Genomic DNA, 22,025 nt, shown 5'->3' with positions numbered 1-22,025 from the left:
AAGCAGCCAGCAGATGCGGCTTCTCGGCAACCAGCTTCCATGCATAATCAACACGCAGTTCAATATGATATTTTACATTCATTTATGGCCTCTGCAGGATCTGATTCTTTGTTGAGACATTTGTCCAATGTGAAATATTGATGAGAAGCAATTGTTACTCTAAAAGCTTGTGCTTTAAAAGCAGCCAAAAAAAGAACTATTATCTCCTTTGCTTCAGGACCAGACGAGAGAGCGACCGCTCTTGCCCACATTCTTTAATTAGCTTTAAATCTAGAGAGAATCGCCAGGCGTGTCTTCAATTTAATTTGACATTTAGAAGAGGTTTGAAGAGATAACAGCACTGTTACGGTGAGGTAGGGGATTGTGGGAAATTGTTATGGAGAATGAGGTCGTGCTGAATGTGACAGAATCATTGCCAGGGTTCGACTAATCACATGTGCAGACAGGACACCAGTGAGTTGGCAGGAAATGTGACTTCGCCAGCAATAAGTAAATGTCTGAGTCTGACAGAGAGATTGGATGCGTTGATCTTGCTGTTGTGCCGACAACTGCGGTCAGCCATCGACATGATGCTTAATAAAACATTGACAAAACCACATTTGGAACTTCGAGAGAAGTTTTGAAGAAGTCCTCTGTCCAAATGGCTTTTAGTACATGAACGGGTTCAGTTTTAAACCCACAGGGCTAATGTTGCTTACCACAGTCAGATGTGTCTTTATATTAGTATTCAATATTAATATTCAACGTTTCATTTATTTCCTTATGTTCTATAAAATGCAGCTTTACTTCTAAAAAAGCATTACAGACACCAGACTTGTGTGGACTATGTGGTATGTTGGCTGTCTCTGTTTTGTGCGGCAACAGTTGGTCAGGTCACAAACAATAGTCTAGCTGTGAAGGGCTTGGCGTGGTCACGTCTTTCAAAAATAAACGCAAAATCTTTTTCCAAAATGAACGGGTTTAGTGATGTCACAACACAGCATGTGATGTACTGTTGTGGTCGGCGGTCGTCAGAATTGCCCGAAATAGACAAAACAAACACGCAGCCCTTTCCTGTGTTCTCTCAATCCTGATGGATTTAACAGTTTAAACAGATTATACTTTGGTGATTGTGATCATAATTTTTATATTGACTTGAATGTCTTCTAGGGATGCAACAATACAGCTCACCCACGGTTCAATACGAACCTCGGTTTTTCACCCACGGTTTTCGGTTCGGTTCTGATGGCTTGGCACGTTAAAGTGTTTTTTCATTGTTCTGTGCTTATGTGACAGGAACAGTAAAAAGTCAAGAAGAAAAAAAAAAGATTTTACTGAAATTCTCTTTATTTAACTTTACTTATTTTATTATCTTTTAGCAAAAATCTACTTGTACAAATTCCTGGCTCACAGCAGTTTTTGGTTTACTGTTCATCAACATGCCAGTAAAATAAGCTTCTTGAAGAGGTTTTGCACATCAGAGTTTTTAAAATAACGTAATGCAAAACTTGCGATTGCTGTAATGGAAGTAAATGTGCGGTGCACGTAACACTGCAAACACTAGCGCTCAATGGGAAAGGCCAAAGATAATATATTAACAAGGTGCACCACTGCGATTGCAATAAATTGGAAGAAATGCAATGCTAAATACTGCCTGGAGGCGCTCTTGCTATGACGTAAATAGCTGTCCGAAAGGCCGCTGAGTGGCATGGCTTTCGTTAAACGGACTTTGGCATGGTGCCGTAGACGCTCTTTCTGCATGTGCTGGGTGAGAGCAACGCGAGCGTTTCGTATGCAGTGTAAAAATACATTCTTAATGTGCCAAATTCGGAGATTATCACTTTAGTACAACGGGCTATTACCACCACCACTCGCTATTAGATACAGACAAACATGGACAGAGCCAGTTCAGAGTGTAATTGAGCACACACAGAAATAATTTAAAAGCAAAACCAGAAAACCGCAATTCACTTACACGTATTGAACCATGGAGGTCGTACCGAATGGTTCAATATTACATTGAGTATTGTGGCATCCCTATTGTCTTCTATATTGAATCATTTTCAACAATTTACCTAATTTCACTAAAGTTACATTACTTGTAACCACTGTTAATGGAGAGATAAAGGTGACGGCTAGGCAAAAAAAAAACAGATTAATCGTTTTTTTGCAGTCGATTCAATATCGATTCTCAAAACTTTGAATCGATTTCTTTCCCTTCATATTTCCGCAAGCACTTAACATTCATTAACGTGAATGTTATTGCTGCTACTATCCACTAGATGTCACTTTTCTTTTTACAACGGGTGGATGTTAAAACAGGGAGCATGTCGTTCATTCATTGCTTAATTAACATGGCGGATAGGGGTGTGTCTTCGAATTTAACATCACCTTCACATAAAAGGCAGCGGTTATGATTGCAGCCCCTCTTAAAGCCACAATATGGAATATTTTGACTGCTAGATGGTGCACTTTTGAAACAACAACAAAAGGAGAAGCTAAATGATGTTATGTAGGAGAGTGGAATTATGGGACATGTCGTTTTAACCATCCAGAGGCGTATGGAGATCGCCCATCATGTTCACGGACGAGGTAATGAATGAATTTTATTTTATGTCATTGTAATGAATTAGCTTGCAAGAAACGTGGAATGTAATGCTATGTTAGCCCGCGACTGATGTTGGACTTTGTTAATTGATTTGGTAGCGTAATGCTACACAGTTTTACGTGTTTAAAACAGTCATACATTCATCGTTTAAAAAGTAAATTTGAACGAACCCACAGCATTTACAAGTAACGTTACTGGCTACATATTTTTGTGCGACATATACTGTATTTCATAGGGTAACTGCATTCATAACTATTCAAATAATCTGTGCATGAGTATTTCGTGTACAAAAAAAAAATACTTACCTGTCTATTAAAACACATGCGAGAGTTTGTCGCGAAGCTCTCTCCATTTAGAAAACGCCACGCCGATATTAATTCTTGTTTTATTTCTTCGTTTGTCCATAAGCCTGCTTGCCTCATTTGGCCTACGTTTACACTTTTTTGGGGTTTCCTTTACTCGCAAAAGAGTAATCGTGATCCATAATAACAGAACAACAGATGCTGCGTCCCAGATGCTGTATAACCACTTCCGCATTTGCGTGTTGCCGTAGTTTCTACAACCGGAAACTGAGGGTAGTGCGGAGCAGCGGATATTAAGTCACTGATATACGACAAATACAAGGGAGACAAGGGACGGGCCATAATTTTAAATAGGAATTTCTCTGGATTTGCACATTCTTGGGAACATTTGGGATAATGTAAGTACACAAATGCATGAAATATATCACACTGTGAAAGTGATTTTTAGATATTTCATAACAAAATTATTCCATATTGTGTCTTTAACAGCTAATTTTGTGAAATTTTGTTTGTTATACTGTATCTTAAATGTAAAATAACCTGTTCTGTTTCAATATACCCAAGTGTGTTTAAAGTTTAATATACAGGTTTGTGGCTGTTCATTAAATTTTTTAATTCACCATTGTAATGTGATATTTACTGATCTTTTTAGAAATATCTATAGGATTTGTATTTAAATCTATAATCATTGACTCGAATCGAGAGCTTGTGAATCATAATCGAATCGAATCGGAACATCAGAATCGATACCCAGCCCTACGCCCCACCTCACTTCATCTCTGTTGTCAAAAGCATGCATGTGTTCGTTCATGTGAGCGTGTGTGCTTTCTATAGCTGGCCTGATTTGGGCCACTAGCTGGGGAGACCTGACCCAAAAAGAGCTTAAACTAACATTTTCAAACACTCTTCTTTCCCTCTCTCCTTCTCTGTCTGTGATGTCCTTGAACATTCTTGTTTCCAAGCTGGATTTCTTGTCCTACATGCTCCGCTCTTGGAAGTGGAGATTGAACCAAAACGTGTAATTAAATGCTGACTCAAAGCTTTCTTTAGTTCTTTTAAAATACCCGTCCATCTCTTCTGCAATGACTGCTGAAAACTGAATGAGTTTATTCGATTTTTTACAGTTATACTCTGTTGCAAAGCAGCTTGACAGTACATTTTAGCACACATAATGAAAATATTACGGATTATAAAAAACAAATAAAACAAATTGGAAAAATATATAGAATACATGGCATTATTAGACCTAATGTAATATATGACCATTAGTGGTACAACTAACTTTTAAAAATAAGATTTGTGTTAGATTCATAGCGTTGTTAAGAAACTATGTATCTTGATATAGTGGATGCCAAAATGGGCACATTTAGTTTTATGGCAGAATTGATTGCGTAAATGTTTAACCCTTTCAAGAAGGCCTAAAGTTTTGTACCTACCCTGCTAGGCTTTATGTGAGGAGGACATGTATCAAGATTATTAAGCCAACTTTTAAGGTATATACTTGTTCTGAGATCACGAGACATTTAGCTTTAGTTTAGAAAAAATAACCCAATTCCGTATCTCATATCAGTCATTATTATCACATGCACACCATTTTTAGGGGGGTTACTGTCTGTTAGCTGTTTAGTTTTTACTGCTATGCTGCTTTGAGTTCGGCAGCCTGTGAGGAGGTCACAATGTGTGCCAAGGGGTCAGGGGTGAAATCTAAGTTTAAATCTTGACTTATTTTCTTCAGCTATGGTATGCACAGCGGCCTCCTACCAGAATTTAAGTACTAGTCAGAATGACGTAAAACAGTTGTTAACAATTGTTAACTTGGAGGTAGTGCTGTGCGATATATATTGGATTTTCACAGCAGGTTTGCCTTCACATACATAAAGCAAACAACATTATTGATGAGAACGCTGGGCCGCTGGCATGTTGCCAGTGTGAGAGGGTTTTGTGTCAGGTGATGGAACGGTCATTTGCCCCTTTGGGGCTGTGATGTCACGACGTTACACTTGTTAATCACGTACATGTGTGTTTATGCCTCGTAAACATTTCTGCGATCTAATTGTTTAGACTTGACATACCGTCGTCTTGAACAAGTTGCACTGGTCTCAACAAATCAGTAATGTTTGTTGATGATTTGTGCAAGTTTGTGGAAAAGTATGAATAAATATATCAGTTCAATTCCAGGGAATACTTTTATGGTATGTCGTTATGTATTTAAATGTAAATCTAAAGGATTCAATATTTAAGTTCTTGTGTTTACTTATAAATTTACTGCACATATTTTGGATCTAATTCTGCAATGGCTATATCAGGATTTCAGCTGTATTTTCCAGCTTGGCATGGAGGTGATAAATAGAACAAAAAATGCACACAGTGCTATTGAAGTGAGCTGTGCTTGTTTAGGGATGTTGTTCAGTCAGTTCCATTAGCCCCGTTCTAATCGTGTGTTAATGAAGCCTGTCCTGCTTCTTTAGTTTCCCCGGGGCAAGTTCTCCGCTGACAGTGGCCTGACCCGGGCGAGATGTAACATTTCTTTATTAACTTGTTTCAGGTGACACGGGTCTGTGTGTGCGCTTGCTTCAGGTAATGTAATTGATTCTGGTTTTATTTGATCAGTGAGGCCGTGTGTGTCTTTAATCTAGTTACGTGCTGGGGGAAAATTTTGCAGTCTGAGAAGTATGTGCTGTTTCTAAACAACATCACTCGTGTTTACACGACTTCAGAGGTGCGTTTAGCTGTCAGTTAACCTGTGCTAACCAAACACTTGACATTTACCTCAACTGGCCTCTGTACGACAGTCTCTGTATTAAAGTGATGGCAGCTCACATGGTACTATAGGCCCAAGATTTAATACCGCCCGTATCTCTGTATTTGCATCTGAATTTGATATTAGATAAAGTGTCACAAGTAAGGCATCATTTGCTTAGTAATCTCATCTCAGTGCAATGGTTGCATCTACTCTAAATGATCTGTGGTTATGAAATGCACTTTAGTTTTGATTTGTGACCTAACAATTCACCTGTGTGGACGTCTCGATATGATGTTCTCGGATAGACATGCGTAATATTTTCCTCTAAAGTTTTTTTTTTTAACTTGTAGGGAAAAGAGTGTGTAATGTGTTTAAAGCGGATGTAACACACGCAGTTTCTGCCAATCTCATATTAGTCTTTAGTACCTAATGAGTTGTATTGCATACTTTGAATCTTCGAAGATTCTTTAGTTTGATCACATTTATAAAAGACCGATACAGCTGTACGATTATTTCCGAAAACAGATGACCTCCTGAATGCGTGCGGGGAGGGGGGGGCGAACTAAAGCACGAGGACACAATACATCATCGCATTATCCCTGCATAACTGTCGATTCACTATAAGTTTATGTAGGGCTGTCATGATAAACCGACGATAAATATCACGTGATTTATGCACAGCTTTTGAGTGAAGTATGGGAAAATGCTGCTTCATCCGAAAGCCAGAGGGCGCTCTCGTGCGGAAACTCCAAATACGCACTGCAGAAGAAGACCATAACACGTTCTAGAATCTAGGAAATGCCTATGGACATCTTTTTATCACTGTTACTCAAACCTCATCAGGTGTTTTTATGATAATAAAGTATATTTATAATGATCATGTTTGACGGGTGTTCCTTTTTCAAATGCACATTATAAGCGACTCAAACTCCCACTGCTTTAAGATCGAGCAGCATTTCCTACTGATCCCAGAGACGTGCTTCACGGACAAGCTACGCATTAAAAAAAATATCGACACATTGCATATCGCAGCCAGCTCGATTACAATAGGATTTAGTGGTATCGCGATAAATTATCGTGCAGCCCTAAGTTCATTTGGTGTACCTTATGCACGTGCGCACCGATTGCCAACAAAACACAGACATTTGACTCAGTTTCACTTACCACGTGCGGTTCATGACCAGCATCTTTCAATGCTCCAAATGATCTCCAAATCCAGCGTTATATCCACCGTTTATATAACATTCCTCACAGAAATGCAGTGAACAAACAAACACAGCTGAACCTAGAGAGCGAAGGCGTGCTCTTTCTCCCACTCTCCATGGTTGATACGTGGGCGTGCTTTTGTTAGAATTGTCCAATAAGGGACTAAGAATAGTTGTTACGAAATGGAATTTCATGTTTGAAAAAAACTTTCCGAAACCTATATGAACGCTAGGGGAGTGTATCGGGCACGGAAATACTACATCATACGCCCAACTTGTTTTTTGACAAGTTGACCTTGTCAAGCATGAGAAGCCAGCACGTTTAACATTGTAAAGAAGTCAGAATGCATGAAACACTGTGGCACCCCCCCTTTAAGATATTGTGTCTCAAACAGCAAAAAGAACTGAAAAATGTAACAAACTATTTGTGGGGTTCTAGAGTTTTTTCGGTCCTTTAAATTGGCCACATGTTCTAGTATCTGTGGTTTGTGTGGCGCAGCTGCAGTGGACTTGTGTGTGAGTGTGTATGAGGCCTTTGATGCTTTAGTACACCTGCACTATCACTGATGTGCACAGAAAACACGCACGCACGCACGCACGCACACACACACACACACACACACACTCTATCTCTCTCTTTTGTCCTTCTGCAGTCTCGGGTTTTAGTCTGTACTACTGTTGTTGATGTGGTATTTATGTATGGTAAAAGTGGACACATAAACATTGACAGGAAGCCGTAAGGCAGGACATGAGGAGAGAGACTTGAGAGATACGTTTTAAAAGTGTATATTATCGGTTAAAAGAGAATTTTAGAATACAGATGACCTCCACGCTAACAAACATTTCAAGTAGCGCATTTCACCACGTGTGGCTTTATGAAACTTTCACAATCTGTCTCTTGTTGTAGCATCAGTCTGGGGCCGAACACACTCCCCCTCAAGATGATCTGTGCTCAGATGAATCTCCGTGTCATTTATTCCTCTGGAGGATGTAAGCTTGTGTCTGAGATGTCTTGGCGATAAGCACAGGAAGTGGTTAGGCTTGTTTGCGTCTAAGTGTGTAGATGCCGTTTGCTGGTGGCAGGATGTGACCGTTGTGTGTCTGCTTTGCCCACTTCACGGAAAATTACACAGCAGTAGAGATGAAGCTGGAAACTTCGTCTGCTCTTGTGCTATAGCCCACGTTGTTCAGAACATCAGTGCCTGTGGCCCGTTCTGCATCTTCTGATAAATTACAGAGTCACTGGGGTCCTTTAATCCTCGGCCATACTGGCAGCGAGCACTGTTACATGGGGCTCTGCTGATGGGTTTGTATAGGAGAATCTCAACAAGAAAACAAGATGAAGCCCGGTGTATAGTGCTCGGGTGTATGTGTGTTTTGTGGTCCTAGTGCTTGTATTTCTGGGGTAGATTCGTTTGGGTGTCTATTAATTCAGTATCTTGTAAATAGCACAAGGCAAAAAACATTCAGTTTTCTGGGAAGCTTTCTATGTTTTTGCTTACTGGCCCAAATCTGAAGAGCCCACTCTCGAATTTTCTGATATTCTGCTCTTTACGGCTCAGCTTCTTACTTCAATGAAGGAATTGAAATGAAAATCCCCCCCCCATTTTATCATCCTGCTACAGGTAAAGAACATCAGATTGCTCAATGCTCCATTTCAGTGAGATACTCTCGGTGTTTTGTAGTTCTGTCTTATTTATTTTGACATTTTACATATGAGAATACATCACAGAGACTCGCAGCTTCAAACGGAGCGATGATGTGTGGAGAGACGGTTGATCTTTACACAGTCATTTATATTCTCTCTTTCCAGTGGAACATAAAATACTGGATGCTGCAGTGATTCTTATATGAATGAACCTCTGGGTGTCCCTGGACGTTTTCTGGAGTCATGTATTTTTTGCTGACACCTTGTAGATGAAATTGCTGATAAAATGGAAATTGCATTATGTATAATATTCTTTAATATATGTTTATACTAAATGTATTTACCTGCAGCATTTTACATCTGTACAGTGTACATCTTTTTCATTAACTGCGCAAAAAAAACCACATACTGATCAATTGTATAGCTTGAATGTATTGTACGTCACTTAACTGTCTGCTAAATGCATAAATGTAAATGTACTCTTATATCTTCACATGAGTATTATATCGCAGTATATCACCGCAGGCAAGTGAGTGTTGTGTCCTGCATTAAATCCAGAGACTGATCTGCAGTTCTCTGTTTGTTTCTCCAGGTTGAGGATGAAGGCTGGAGGTTTGGCAGGAAGATGCAGCCCCTGCTAGAGTCATCACCTCACCAACATCATCCACCTCTCCGCTCTTCTGCTCGCACCTTCCACCTGTAGCCCAGCATGGCCAGTCACCTGGAGTTGCTGACGGAGCTTCAGCAGCTGGATAAGGTGTCTAGCCTAGAGCGCCTCCGAGCGGCTCAAAAGCGTCGCACGCAGCAGCTCAAGCGATGGGCCGTCTATGAAAAGGAAATGCAAAACAAGAAGCGCAAGGCCGACAAACGCCGTGGCGGCCATGGGAACATGGTGGAAAACCGAAGAAGGATTTCGTTTTCTGCGAACGTGGCTTTGTTGGAGGCATCGGCGCGGAACGATACTGATGAAGGTAAGGCTGTTCGGACAGATGTGCTCATTGCACGTAATGCGACTGAACGGTCTGGAATCTTGCTTGTCTTTGAAGTGAGCAGTTAGCTGTCTTTCGTTTGGTTATTGTAAAATAAATCATTAATGGAAAGGGCGTGTTGTCACGTGAAATTGCGTCACCCCATCAAACGATTTAATGAGAAGCAAGAAACTGAAGCGATGCTCTGATGGTCATGTAAAAGTGCCGGTGACCGCAGATGCGACTAAATTGCTTGTGTGCAGTCGGGGGTTCCTATGCCTCACTGGCACACTGAGAGTAAGTGATGGGCTGACAGCTTCCGTCAAATGCTTTTCTGTTTCCAGTCTAAAAGCTTGAGAAGTCTGGCTGTGCTGTTACTGTCTGAAAAACGCCATAAAATGTGATGCCGTTTGATGGAATCCCTGCCCAACACTCCCAAGAGAAACCTCGCGTATGCAACACACCCACACACGCAGCATTGCCCTGCATGAGAAATGCGCCAGCAGGGCAATTCAGTCTGGATTTGCTCGTGCTTTAATCCCATCAGATTATCAGTGAAGCGTAATCTCGGCTGTGAGATTACACTCGGCTTGATAGAGATGTTTTTTACCCAGACTAATCGGTGATACTTTAAGTTATTTCGACTAAATATGTCGCTAAATCTACAATTCTAACCGTTGTAATGATATCACATTACGTTGTCTGGTTTAAACTAATTTGTGCTCATTCTTAATATAATGACACCATCTGAGGCTGTTTGTGCAGTAAATAACTTTTTATACTGGGTGTTGCGGTCAGTATTACAGTGTCTGGCTGGTCCAGATGTTTTGGGAAATCAAACTAAGCCTGGACTCTTATACTTGACTCATATCATTGTGTGTCATATATCTTTACTGAATTTGTATTTGTATACAAAAACACATGGCTCACAACTGAAAGAGGGATTCTTTGATCATGTCCATTATTATGACATGATAAAGACCAAACAGTGACATTAAAGTCAGCCAGAAGTTTAATTGGTGTAGTAGTTACCACGGTTTTCTGGAAACGTAATGAACACAATGAAGTCTGAGCCATTGAATGGAAAATATTTATTGAGTGTCCTCCACATGTGATTGGTCGAGCGTGATCGTATAAAGGACATCATTTCATCTGCAGTGTTTTAATTCAGCTGTAATTCATTACATGAACTTTAGATAAAATGCACATCTGGAGAGGGATGCAGGCGATGACAGGGGGCGAGGATGACGATGAAAGAGGAATCGAGGCGTCTTATGAAACAGAAATGAGCGGAGGACGTTATCAGCATGTCACTGAGAACAGATACATCTTTATTTTTATAAACGAATACACGATATAGACAAATACAGTTTTATATAACTCGTTTGCTCTGGGGGCATAAACATGTATTTAAATATTTAAAACCAAAATAATGTTGTTTGTTCAGGATGTGCAAAAGCCTCATTCTGTCACAACCAGAGCTGTAAATGCAGTGAGTTAAATCATCCAATCACACCTGTAAACACGAGTTTAATCATCCAATCACAGCTGATTGAACCATGACCGCGATGTGACCTCAAGATGCTATGTTGATTTTTTTTAAGGGGCAGTTCATCAATTCTTTCATCATTGACTCGTTAAAATCCTGTTGGACTTTCTTCAGTGGAACACAAATCTTTACATGCAGTTACCCATGAAGGTAAACAGATCCTTACCATGCGTTTTTCTGTAGTTTTTTTTTACAGGGTCTGGTTTTCCGTCCTCCATCTCTGGTTTAGTGCTGTAGGTTCCTCCCTTGGTTTTTCACATTGAATCTGTCCCTCAGAGGCGATTACTCTGCACCTGCGGTCACCCCCGGTGTCACTTTCTATAATGGCTGCTAGATTGGCCAGCTCTGTAACTGCAGGCCGTCTGCGTAAAGACGGATTGCTTTTCTTTGGCTCAAGGTTTGACAGGAGGTCGATGACAAACGACTCGACAGAGGTCAATGATGCCGTCAGGGGAACGCTGTGAATTATAAAGCTTTGGCTAATGGACAGTGTTTATATTTGTATTGATTTGTGTTATCAAAATAAATCTCTGGATAACTTCAGAAGGCAGAAATGGACTTATAAAAGGATTTTAGTAAAAGCACAGTTGAGTCTGGTAGTAAACGTTTGTTTATTTATGGCACCTAATAGGATATAAAACTGCCCTGATTCTGGTAAACAGGCCAAAACACGGCTGTAACCACATCCAGAGTTTACAATTTGGTGTACAATTCTGCTGTGTGTTTTGTGGGAGTAAACTAAACATGATTTAATTTGAATATGCACAGATATGTGACTGTGAACAGGTCAGACATGGGTTTACGAACTGCATGGCTTTCACATACTAGCCATACTAGAGAACGTCATTTAATCTATTTTGTTGTCATTGGAATTCAACAAATAAAATTATGGCAATTTCATTGCTGTTAATATTTATTTATGTACCAGTAAACTCACTGTTAGACCTTCAGTTATGTATGTTGACGGTGTTGTCCTGTTGAGGGTAAACGTGTCATGCTCAGATAACACGCCTTTCGGTCACCGCCTGATGTTTATTGATCACAAAGCTGGAAAGTGCTTTCTTGCTCTGACTAGCTCTAATCTGATTGACTGACCTCGCTTCCTGTTGTCGTTATCTGGTTAATATATCGAGTTCTTTTGGGAACACGGGTTATAATGGATGTTAAAAGAGGAAGTCCAGCTGTGTTAAAGTCTTTTTGTAGCATCTGTGTGTATTTTGATAAAACAGACTTGTGATGCAGCCTGTGTCTGCGTGCAGCACATCACAAAATGTCAAAACTAAATTGCTTACGTTATACATTCAGTTCCCCCAAACATCTTCCTTTATCTTCCCTATTCATCTGAATAAAATGGCTATATACGCAAGTCATACTTATTGCTTGAAGTTTTATTTTATGTAATTTTATAATGTTTTATATACATAAAACTTAACTTTTATCTGCAAATTAAATCTTGTCTCTGGCATAGCAAAATAGATGTTTCACTCATCCTAATGTGACTCATGTTAGGTCAGAAGAGGACAGAGTTTGTGTTCTCCGGGTCAAACACAAGTGTTGCTTGTTTCAGATTCAGTATTTCCTATCTTCTCTATCTGTGCCGAGCAACATCCTCCCACCCAACATATGCGTTTAACACACACCATCACTGAACATGTGAACTAGGTGATAGACTTGGCTGTAACAGGCTGTTTCAGACTCGACACGTGTGATGTAAATGTGTTGATGATACACAGAAAGAGGTGACAAGCTTTTTATTTATCTCTTTGGATTAATAGAGCTCATTCATAGCGCTTTGCTTTGCCTTGCGACTGTCACTTGTGGTTTTTGCTGTTTGTTTGTTTAGTAAAATGAGAAACAGGAAGAGTTTTTGCTGCCAATAATTTCTCAGTCTCAGCACTGTGTGTGAGTGCGGCCTTGTTTTTATATCCCGGTGGGGACCCAAACAAAAAAGTGTATAAATCGTACTGAACATAATTTGTTACAAATCTAAAAATGAATTTTTTTTAATGATCTTTAGGTTTAGGGGTAGGTTTAGGAGTAGGGCAAAAAATATACAGTTTGTACAGTATAAAAATCATTACGCATATGGACTGTCCCCACGGAGATAATAAACCAGACGTGTGTGTGTGTGTGTGTGTGTGTGTGTGTTAAATTCTCTCCTCATTGGCTATCCAGAGGCCCACTGTCTGTACCAGAACTCAACATTAACATTCCACGGCAGTCTAGAACATTCCGCTGTATGCTTTTATTCCTGCCATCCTCCTCTTGCTGTCAGCTCAGGTTTAGTGTGCAGTCGACTGTTGCTGCGTCCCAATTCACCTACTTATAGAATACCCTAAAAGTATGTACTGTTTTTATTAATAGAAAGTGTGTACATTTGAGTGCATGACCATTGTTACAGTGAAGCGTGTGCATAGATCTGCACTTTGTGTTTTCAAAGGAAGTAACCATCCAGTTACTCATTTTAACATACTACAATTTGGGAAACACTAATTCTAAGTTTGAATATTATTTAGGATGGTAAGTATGTGAATTGGGACACATAGAACTATGCACAGGCTTAATGTTGAATATAGTACACTGATTCAGAGAGATTTATAGAGGCTGTCGTTCACTTTTAAGAGATCAACTGAAAATTAAGTTCAGAAATAATGCATGTCTTATCGTTACATTTTTATGAAAGAAGTGTTAGACTCTGCATGAGTCGTCGCAGCGCCCCCTGCTAAGCAGTTGCCAGGGCTTTGCTAGATGGTTGCTTACTGACCCGCATCAAAAGAGCCCCCCCATCTAAACAGTGAAGTGTACTGCGGTGCGTTTGTGTTTTGATCATTATGAAGGAGCAAACATCACTAATGATGTACTGAAGGTCACAGCGGAAGACGCTCACATCGGCGTGAATTCACTGAATCTCTTCTTTTCATGTGAGGATTGCAGCAGGTTATGATGGTTGACACGATTTCACCGTGTTAAATCTTTGGGTTTGTAAACATCTCCATGCCTTCAGGCTTTTTGTTTGCTGCAGATCTGTGTGTGTGTCTATTAAAGGTACTTGCAGTCTGCTAAGCGAAAAGCAAGTTGCCTATTCCGCAACACTAAACTCACCCATAATATCCTCACACCACACTCCTGTGTCTGTGTGATTGGGGACGTGGATTTTAGGAGTGGCATTAAATGTGTAATGGCTCTGGTTCAGACGCCAGCAGAGATCACATGATAAAAGACTCATTAGGAGGCAGTTGTGATTCCCGTGTGAGTTCGGGGTTTATCACATGTGATGTGATCAACTGGACACGGTTATGAAAGCATGATCACAGACGTTTCTTTTTATGTTTTTATGTCTTGGTATGTATTTAAGATTTTTTTAAATGTTTAGATATGTATAAATAAAAATGTATAGATCACAGTTTTTTAAATGCAGTGTTGATGCAAGTGCTTGAATTGTTGTTAGTAAATAATCTTTGAAATAACAGGTGTATGTACACCTGTGTTAACACACATAAGTTAAATGCTGTATTGATGCAGGGGTACAGTAATCGGTGACTCACATTACACTCCTTAACAAGTTCTTGTCTTTATATGTTTGGTCTCGCTCTGTATTTTTGCATTATTTTATGCTTTTGATCTTATGTGTACTGGGGCTGTCAAATGAATGTTGAATTTTATCCAGAATAAAAGTTTATTTTTACAAATACATACATGTATAAATATTAACATGAATTTAATTGTAATTAATTACATTGTTTATTAATTTTTATATTTTTCTTAAATATAGGCATGTACAGGTATGTGTATACGAAAATACCAAATTAATATGCACAGTCCACAGACGTATATTATGTAAACACAAACTTTTATTCTAGATGCAATTAATCGCGATTGTTTGACAGCCCTAGTGTACATAAAATAACAGCGATGTCCTCTGAAAACCATGTTTATATTTATTTGTATTTAGCCTATGACAGTAATGTAAATATAAAATATGAAAGTAAATATATGTTTACCTTTCGACAGTCATCTCAATATGAAAGTGTCTCGATTTGTCTGTTTTATCTGTGTGTCCCATTCATTTCTTTCATCCGCTACGAGCAGAACAGTGAGAGAGCTTCTAGAGCTCTTAATAGACTTCATGAATTTTGAATGAAATCCACCCAAACCCCAAATACACAGAAAACGTGTTGGTCATTCATTTTGATGTGCTGCAGCGGATGGAGGGAATATTTATTCCTTTAATCCGTTGTGTTTACTCAAATGGAAAACTCGTAAAGCCTCTTATGTTGAGATGTTTAGCAGGATAATTCGAGTATGTAGTTGTGCGTGTTATTTGTGTTTTAAAGAGTGTAAATCGGCACTGTGCATGATGTGCACGCACTGGTCCTGTGGTGAATGTAGGCCACTCTCACAGTCACGGCATCATTACATTGCTAAATATGAAGATCTAATGTCCTTACAGTTGATCACTAATCCATTAATTCATATCGGCTGCCAGCCTGTGTCGAACTTTAATCTCATTTGTAATGCCGAGAGTATTTCAAAGTCGATATCTGACATTATGAGTGAGAATGATCAGACAATGTCTTTCTGTAACCACTTTGGCTGGTGCACTCATCATCTGGTGAGCGCTTGCTCACGTTAGCATATTTCACCTCTTCTGTATAACGTTGCTCATGTTATTTTACTGCGGACTGTAGCCTTCAGACGCATTTCTTTTTGCCTTGTCTGGAAATTACAGTAATTATTGTAATAGGCAAAACAATATTTATGTTGCGTCTGGCCTGAGTCTACACTGTACGTTTTTGTTTTCGCTTGGTTTGGTAGTGCCCTGTACTTTTACATTATGTGTCCTACTAGGGGCACTAGATGGAGTGTACGCGTGTACAGACATCCGTTAATGAGTACAAATAAAGAAGTGTTTGTGCGTGTGATTTGTGCATGAATATGCAAGTCTCTCTCGCTCACCATGATTTCTGACACGAACCCCCCTCCCGAATCAGAGCTACGAGCGCTGCTACATCTCCACGCGCTGATAAGATGCAGCAGGCGGGTGTGGTTCTTCTCTTCCTGCGATCTGTTTATCGCTGTGCGTTTTATCTGCAGGTCCTCCCTGCGCTGGAATGCAGGCAAATCTTCTGCCTCCTGAACCGCTGCTCTGTTTCCACAGCAGTGAAGTGGGAGGGGAATCTGTCTGTCTGTCTGTCTCATTGTCTGTCTGTTGGTGGACATGTGTATCCATTTCGCCAACAGGAACATGGCCAGAGAAAAATAACGCTTTCTGAATAACAAATAAACAGCCTGTTGCGGCGACTCCATTTCTCCAGTGGTGTTTTGGTGAGATCTGATGATGATAAGACTACGTTAGCTATAGAAAAAGTAACTTTGAGAAAAACTGACACCGCTAAATGAGTTGAGCCACAAGAGACAGTGTGAGACTTTATAAAATCCCATACTAAAGATGACTGGACCACAGCCAGAGCAGACACGCTCACGAATACTCTCTTACACGCACTCTTTCACAAACACACATGTTGGGTTTTCATGTTTTATGAGGATTTTCTATACACATAAGGTTTTTTAGACAATACAAACTGTATATGGTATGTTTATTTCTGCATTTTTACATTTTTAAATAAACATAATTTATTTCTGTCTATAAACTGTTTTCCTCATGGGGACCAAAAAATGTCCCCATGGGTCAAAAACTACTGGTATTACTGTCTTTGTGGGGACATTTGGGCCATGTGCTGTAGAGTTTACACGTGCACACACACGCGCACACACACGCACACACACACACACACACACGCACACACACACACACGCACACACACACACTCATCTGTCCCTGTTTCATGGTAAATGTGAAGCTTCTGGTCTTTTGGTGTCAAATATAGACGTCCATTAATAGTAAGTAGCATTAGCTGTCTGTGAGAGCCAGATTAAAGTGACAGTACGCTGGTAAAAAGAAGAATGTTTTCTAGGAAGTGTACTTGAGGAAGCACACTAGTGTCAAAGGAGAGGTTACAGAATTTACAGAATTTTCGATCAGTTAAACAGATTTTTTTTATGTACTGTATGTAAAATACAATACATTGATGTACATTTTGCACCTCACAACAAACACCGACTGAGATCAGATGTGACCAGATAGATTATCATTAACGCTTGTTTGGGAAATGATTAGCACTTGTTAGTTATGAAGTTTGTGAGTGAAGGGTCTTTCGTTCAAGTGTTGTGTGTTGATGACGCTCCTCGTTTTTAACTCTCTTGAATTGAATGTCTGTTTTAGTTCAGCTTTGATATCTTGAAGATGTCTCGTTCTGGTTTTGAAAGCACTTATTGTGCTTCATAATTCATAACTTGTCTGGTCCTGTTATCATACTATCATGCAACTGTACGAGACATTTCTCAATAACGTGATCTGCGGTGAGAATTGAAATTGTATTTACACTCATGTACAATCAGATTTTATCCACTGGTGTCAACCTCAGGTAATGTTTTACAAAACCCTCAAAGATCTAATTTACGTGACAACACTGTTGTTGGACAGGAGGCAGTTTGCAGAGTGTTTTACAGATGAATGAGGCAAAAAGTGGATGAATTGTGTTGAACTTTACGAAAGATTCAAGATTTTTAAATGGTTTGTGTGTGTACTGTATAGTGAAACAGTCTGTGTCTCAAAGACATGGTTGAATGTTCAAACATAAAGAGAATGATTTTTTCTTTCCGTCTCTCCCTCACAGTGAGATATCTGCTAAAGAACAACATCCCTCCTGATCTTTGTAATGAAGACGGTTTGACGGCCCTGCACCAGGTAATGTTGGTCTCTCTGTCCATCTGCTGTATGTCTGTCTGTCTTTCTTCCTGTCTGTGTGTGTGTCTGTCTGTCGGTGTGGGTGTTGAGCAATGCTGTAGACCTGCAGCACTCATGAAAGACCGGCTTTGTGTTCAGTCTCTCTCCCAAACTCCCTCACACTTTCTCCAGGGCCGATCGACAGGATTCAACTCAAGACAAACAGATGACTTCTCTGTGTGTGTGTGTGTGTGTGTGTGTGTCAGAGCTTCAGTGTCTTACTGCTTGTAAACAAATCCTCTGTTGCGTAACTGTTTGGTCTGAATGTATGCAAGGCGATAAAACAATCACCGAAATCATGTTCAGTGGTGGTGTGTTGCTCTAGTTTTACATGTATGTGACGGTGTTGCAGTTTGTCTGTCACACATCATCTGAGAAATTAAAACATTGCAAATCACTGCAGCTTATATTTGTGAACAAACCCTTTAATCCAGAGTCATACATTTAACTCGTGTTAAATATAAATCTATACTTCACAGATCTGTTTCTCCCTATTCATTTTTAGTTTAGGCTGGCTTTATTAACAAAACAGTTTTTTGACATGGACTTTGCAGCAAGGCCGTGTAAAATGTGTGTGACGCAGTAACATTAGTGCAAATACTTGAAGATGCAAAAAAATAAGAAATGAAAATACAGTTTAAAACCGAGAAGAAAAATGACAGATTTAAAACTCATAATAACAATATAAATCTCGATCTCTCCCTCAGTGTTGCATTGATAATTATGAAGACATGGTGCGGCTCTTGTTGGCTCATGGAGCGACTGTGAACGCTCAGGACAACGAGCTGTGGACTCCACTGCATGCTGCTGCTACCTGTGGACACACGGGTCTCGTCAAGATCCTCATCCAACAGTGAGTGTGTGAATGTGTGTGTGTGTGTGGGGGGGAGAATTTGTGGTTTATAACAACATGGGTATTACAACTTGAAGATGATTCCCGTATCCTCATAAATTGAAAGACTTAAAAAGCACAACATTCAGATAAAACTGACAATTGTTTATGAGAGTTTTAAGGGTGGAGTTTAGGAGAAAGGGGGTATTAGCTCAGTATAATAGCTCAGTATGTCTCTGTGCAGAGGCGCTGATCTCTTGGCTGTGAACTCTGATGGGAATATGCCCTATGACCTCTGTGAAGACGACCCCACTCTGGACATCATCGAGACTGCCATGGCAAACCGCGGTGAGTCCCACAGCAGATCCTGTCTCACTGTTATCAACTTCATCTTGAAGGTTGTTAGTATTTCACACCCTGACAATGTCCTCCTGTTGCTCCATTACTTTATGAGTTTGTTCAGAGAGATTAAACTTTGACCCTGAGAGAGACTCTTCAGCTTAATTCTCTAAAGTTGTGCAAGTTGTACCAAAGTACAGGGACTGACCCTGATCCTTCATCTCTTATATGGTTTTTATAGTATCAAACATCGTTTTAAACATTTGACTTCACCTAACTGAATAAATAATTTACTAGGGATGAATTGCCAGTATGGTCCATTTATAATGTAACCTTTAACCTCGTAATTTTTCATTTTTTTAATCTGTTTTGGTCACGGCCAGTGTCTAATAGCAAATTTCTCTCAAGTGCTTCATAACACGACACCTACCACCACCAATCAGGATTTAAATGAAAGCTGCTCCTCCCACTTACTGTTTGATTGATGGCTGTATTATCCAATCCACGTGTGTATGACAGGCATCACTCAGGAGATGATCGATGAGACAAGAGCGGCTGTGGAGAGGAGGATGCTGGGAGATATTCAGACCCTCCTGCAGGATGGAGCTGATGTTAACCAGCAAGAATCGCAGGGGGCAACGCTGGTACAAACACACACACACACACACCCACCCACGCACACACGCACGCACGCACGCACGCACGCACGCACGCACGCACGCACGCACACGCACACACACACACACACACACAGGCTAGGGCATATCACAGTCATACCGGTCAACACTCCCGTTTTTCACACCCATCTCCCGCCACCCTCCCGTTTTGTTATTTCTCCCATTAAACTCCCGTATTTCAGTTATTTCTCCTTTGAAACTCCCGGACTGAATAAAAACAGGTAATATAGAGTTTATTTCCAATATTTCCCGTTCTATGACCATAAGTGGTTCTTGTGAATAATATGCAAACACTGTTAAATCTATGCATGTAAATTAAAAAAATGTTTTTAAGTTAAAACACCCGAACTACGGGATGCGTGAAGGGACTAACTGCTTGTGCTTATTCAAACCGCGTTTAGATGCAAGTTATTTCATGTCTGCCATTTAGATCTCTGACAAAATACTAAATTAGGATGATACCTTGCAGATAGACCATTCATGGATTCATGGCCCTGTGAGCTGCATTAAACAGTTAATGCAGCATTAAAGCGGCCCTAACACACGCGGTTTCTGCCAATCTCATATTAATCTTGAGTACCTATAGAGTAGTATTGCATACTTCGTATCTTCGAAGAGTATTTAGTTTGACCACATTTATAAAAGAGAGAAACAGCTGTACGATTATTTCCGAAAGCATATGGCGCGAGCGGGGGGGGGGTTTGGGGGTAGGCTGAACTAAAGCACGTGCGCACCCATTGCCAACAAAACAGACATCAGTTTCACTCACTGCATGCGGTTCATGTCTGGCATCTTTTAGCGCTGGGACGGCTCCATATATCAGTTTCAAACGATCTCCAAATCCAGCGTAATATCCACCGTTTATATAACATTCATCACCCAAATGCAGTGAACAAACAAACACCTGAACTTCGTGAACGTTTGCTCTCTCTCTCCTGCACACAAGTGAAAGTGACGTCTGCGCATGCTCCTGCTCTCCTTGCTGCTGCGTGGGCGTGCCACGTGCTTTTCCGGGAGAATTGTCCAATAAGGGACTAAGAAAAATTGTTACGAAACAGTTTTACATGTTAGAAAAAACTTTCCGAAACCTGTACGATCGCTGGGGGAGTGTATTGAGCACAGAAATACTACGTAATACGCCCAACTCGTTTTTTGACAAGTTGATCATGTTAAGCATGAGAAGACGGCACGTTTAACATTGTAAAGAAGTCAGAATGCATGACACATCGTTGCAGCACCCCTTTAAATCAGAGGGGTGCCCTATTTGCCCTGCACAACCAACAGCCCCCCCAGGTGGGTTTCCCGGAATTTAGTACACAAATGTTGACAGGTATGATCACAGTCCTATATGAGTTCAGAGCATTAGGTTTCTCGTCATCTACATTTGTCTTTGTCCAACTGGCAGACATTTTTATCCAGAGGAACTTGTGGTGCACCAACCTTTGCACTTCTACTGCAATGCTCTGCCATTTGAGCTCCAGGAACACTAACTTTGTCACTAATACAACACCTAACTATCATCTGTGACGATCTTTTCTTCTCCAGCCAAACAAACAGTGTAATAAGAGCCACAGCTCTGCTGTCAGATCAGCTTTCATCCAGCACTTACAGTATGTGTTACAGCACACAGTGTGTGCAGTGTTGGGCAAGTTACTCTGAAAAAGTAATTAATTACTAGTTACTAATTACATATTCAATAGTGTAATTAGATTACTGTACAAATGACTCTCTCCAAAAAGTATTTAATTACTTATTACTAATTACTAATATATCCTATATCAACCTTGATTAGTTAAGTGAATTATGAAACGTCTCTTTTAATTCATTTAAATAACTAATATAAAACTACATAAAGTAGTATTATTAACTGACCTAAGTATTACAAATGTGAGAATTACACAATAAAGCACGGATTTTAATGTTAGACTTTGAATTTCGATGTCAATTCCACGATTGCACACACATACTGTATATCACACACAGTATTTAGTTTAATTACATCAGAAGTAACTGTAATTAAATGACAGGAAAAATAAGAGTAATCCCTTACTTTACTTTTTTAATGGAAAGTAATTAAATTACAGTTACTGATTACTTAGTAACTAGTTACACCCAACACTGAGTGTGTTGAGCTGATGTTAGACCGACGGACAGCTGTTATCTATCTACAGCTTACCAGACACCTGAATGCTCACAAGACATTTAAGATAAATCAAATCAAGTCCTCTCTCTCTCTCTCTCTCTCTCTCTCTCTCTCTCTCTCTCTTTCTCTCTTCTCTCTTTCTACTCATCTTCTCTCTCCTTCTCCGTCTATCTCTCATCTGCATC

The 22,025-nt window shown here is 40.0% G+C and overlaps 2 protein-coding genes across 4 annotated transcripts in view; both read left to right on the top strand.

Annotated features, from left to right (window-relative positions):
* The window catches only part of LOC130556615 (uncharacterized), a 37,452-nt gene extending 28,264 nt beyond the window's left edge, over positions 1-9,188 (top strand). The window contains exon 4 of the mRNA XM_057337798.1: positions 9,078-9,188. Within this exon, the coding sequence (XP_057193781.1) occupies positions 9,078-9,188 (111 nt within the window). The remainder of the gene's footprint in view (positions 1-9,077) is intronic.
* Positions 1-22,025, top strand: part of ppp1r16b (protein phosphatase 1, regulatory subunit 16B) — a 33,045-nt gene that overhangs the window by 5,985 nt on the left and 5,035 nt on the right. For all 3 annotated transcript variants that reach the window (XM_057338751.1, XM_057338752.1, XM_057338750.1), the window contains exons 2-6: positions 9,078-9,456; positions 17,740-17,810; positions 18,557-18,702; positions 18,926-19,029; positions 19,540-19,664. In XM_057338751.1, the coding sequence (XP_057194734.1) occupies positions 9,195-9,456; positions 17,740-17,810; positions 18,557-18,702; positions 18,926-19,029; positions 19,540-19,664 (708 nt within the window). In that variant the 5' untranslated portion in view covers positions 9,078-9,194. The remainder of the gene's footprint in view (positions 1-9,077; positions 9,457-17,739; positions 17,811-18,556; positions 18,703-18,925; positions 19,030-19,539; positions 19,665-22,025) is intronic.

This window comes from Triplophysa rosa, linkage group LG7, assembly GCF_024868665.1.
Source record: "Triplophysa rosa linkage group LG7, Trosa_1v2, whole genome shotgun sequence".
Lineage (NCBI taxonomy): Eukaryota > Metazoa > Chordata > Actinopteri > Cypriniformes > Nemacheilidae > Triplophysa > Triplophysa rosa.
The sequence above is the reverse complement of the archived record's forward strand: the minus strand, read 5'-3'. Positions and strand labels throughout refer to the sequence as shown.